The sequence below is a fragment of the Aptenodytes forsteri genome, unplaced genomic scaffold (assembly GCF_000699145.1).
Source record: "Aptenodytes forsteri isolate BGI_AS27 unplaced genomic scaffold, ASM69914v1 Scaffold287, whole genome shotgun sequence".
NCBI lineage: Eukaryota > Metazoa > Chordata > Aves > Sphenisciformes > Spheniscidae > Aptenodytes > Aptenodytes forsteri.
Window position 1 is genome coordinate 282,729 of NW_008794854.1, and position 2,062 is coordinate 284,790.

At 42.1% G+C, this 2,062-nt stretch overlaps 1 protein-coding gene across 1 annotated transcript in view; it reads left to right on the plus strand.

Moving 5' to 3' along the window:
* The window catches only part of POU2F1 (POU class 2 homeobox 1), a 46,066-nt gene extending 44,067 nt beyond the window's left edge, over positions 1-1,999 (plus strand). The window contains exons 15-16 of the mRNA XM_009274558.2: positions 111-199; positions 1,433-1,999. Coding sequence (XP_009272833.2) covers positions 111-199; positions 1,433-1,743 — 400 coding nt within the window. The 3' untranslated portion in view covers positions 1,744-1,999. The remainder of the gene's footprint in view (positions 1-110; positions 200-1,432) is intronic.
* The last annotated feature ends 63 nt before the right edge of the window (positions 2,000-2,062 follow it).

Genomic DNA, 2,062 nt, shown 5'->3' on the forward strand with positions numbered 1-2,062 from the left:
TTTTTTTTTTAAATATGATGGTGTACTTCTGGAGCAGTGACACCTTTTCTTAAAAGTAACAGTCCTTCCCTCTGTCTTTGTTTCTTCTTCCACGATCTTGCTTCCTCCAGAGGTGCCTTACTCAGTCTCAATCCAGGGACATTGGGTGGTGCTCTCAGCCCGGCCTTGATGAGCAACAGTACACTGGCAACTATTCAAGGTCAGCAGTATTCTTTTAATGCACCTCTGTGATACAACTTGAGTTTACGTGCTTTGTTTTTCTCTACCAAAAAAGAACACTGACTCCTCAGCACTGGACATAAATGTTATAGGAGTAACGGTTTTACAAAATTTAAATGTGCAAATGCATTTCATGTGTCACAGAGATAAGAGCAGGTACAACTTCAGAAAGGGAATTAGAACTGTGTATGATTTTGTAGAGATTTTCAGGAGGCATTTAAGATGTTGAACGTGATCTGGAATTTATTTTGTTATCCTCCCCCCATTGGCATGTATCTCCAGCAGGTTAGAGATTTGCTTTTTATAGCTCTTCTAGCATAAGCTTGAGCAGAGTTGTGCTCTTTTTGAAGTCTGTTAGGAGCGCAGTTCCGAGCAAGACTTGATCCTGAATTCTTGTCCTCATATGTATTTAAAAAGAACCCACGACAAACCACCTACCTCCTAAAGTCCTTACGTAGAACTTTAAATCCATAAATCCTTATTCAGAGGAGTAAAGATTTATTCGGAGGAGTAAAGATTTATTCTGGGAGTGTCATGCAGCCAGAAGTTTCCACTGACTTCAGCAAGAGTTGTTCTCAGTTCATAGTGTGTCACCTGTAAAAACTAGATCGCGCAAGTGCCTAAAGAGCTAGCTAACCTATGTATTCAAGTATCCTCTAAACTAGCTTAACAAATCTTGTTTCTAGGGTACAAGAAAAAAACGTTTTGTAAAGTGTCACAGCTAAATTTAGAAGATCATAATCTAAGGCAGACTGAAGCCTGTAGACTGGTGAGAGTAAGTTGTAACAGTGGTTGTATGTCAACATTTACAATGTTATGCTCAAGGTTACATGACCTTCTTCATCTTGTGATACTTGTCATTTCATGTGAACACTCATCTCAACTCTTTCCAGTACAGGTTGCCTGAATGTACAGGTTTTCTGTGGCAGGAAACATAGACCAGTATTGCGCTTAAAGATCTGAAGAAAGGCATAATGGAATTAGTTTAGGAGCAGACGACAGAGGCATTTTAGTATCCGCAAGGTCTTGTCCGCTCTTCATAAAGAGTTGTTTTTTTAAAAAACAACCTATGATGAGATGACTGTCGTTAGCGGTGTAGAGAGCACGCATATCAGAGAAAGGAAAATGCAGAGACCAGTTGCTTTCAGGCACGTTTTGCATTGTTGCTTACTGCTAATGTTATCTCCTCCCTGCTCAATTTTCCCTTTTTTAGCTCTTGCGTCTGGTGGCTCTCTTCCAATAACATCACTGGATGCAACTGGAAACTTGGTGTTTGCCAATGCTGGAGGTACTCCTAACATCGTAACTGCCCCTCTGTTCCTGAACCCTCAGAACCTTTCTCTGCTCACCAGCAACCCAGTTAGCTTGGTCTCTGCAGCTGCAGCCTCCGCAGGGGCCTCTGGACCAGTTGCCAGCCTTCACGCCACCTCCACCTCAGCCGAGTCCATCCAGAACTCTCTCCTCACCGTGGCCTCTGCGAGCGGGGCCACATCCACCACCACTACTGCCTCCAAGGCACAGTGAGCCGGGCTGAGCTGTGCTGCCAGCAGCCTGTTTCACTGTGCGGTGGGATTGGCTGCCAGCGGGGTTTATAAACTGAAAATGTGATGGGCATCCTCTCGCCGTGTTGCTGGGGACAAGGGAGAGAAGGAAAAATATAAAAAAACAAAAGCAAAACAGGAAGGATTCAAAGCTGGGACAGACATTTGCCTAATTTTATAATAAACACTGTCTTTTCAGGATCGCTTCATGGATCGGAGAACTTTCTAACCAAAAATGTTGAAAAAACAAAAAACAAAAAAACAAAAAAAAAAAAAAAACAAAAAAAAAAAAAAAAAAAAAA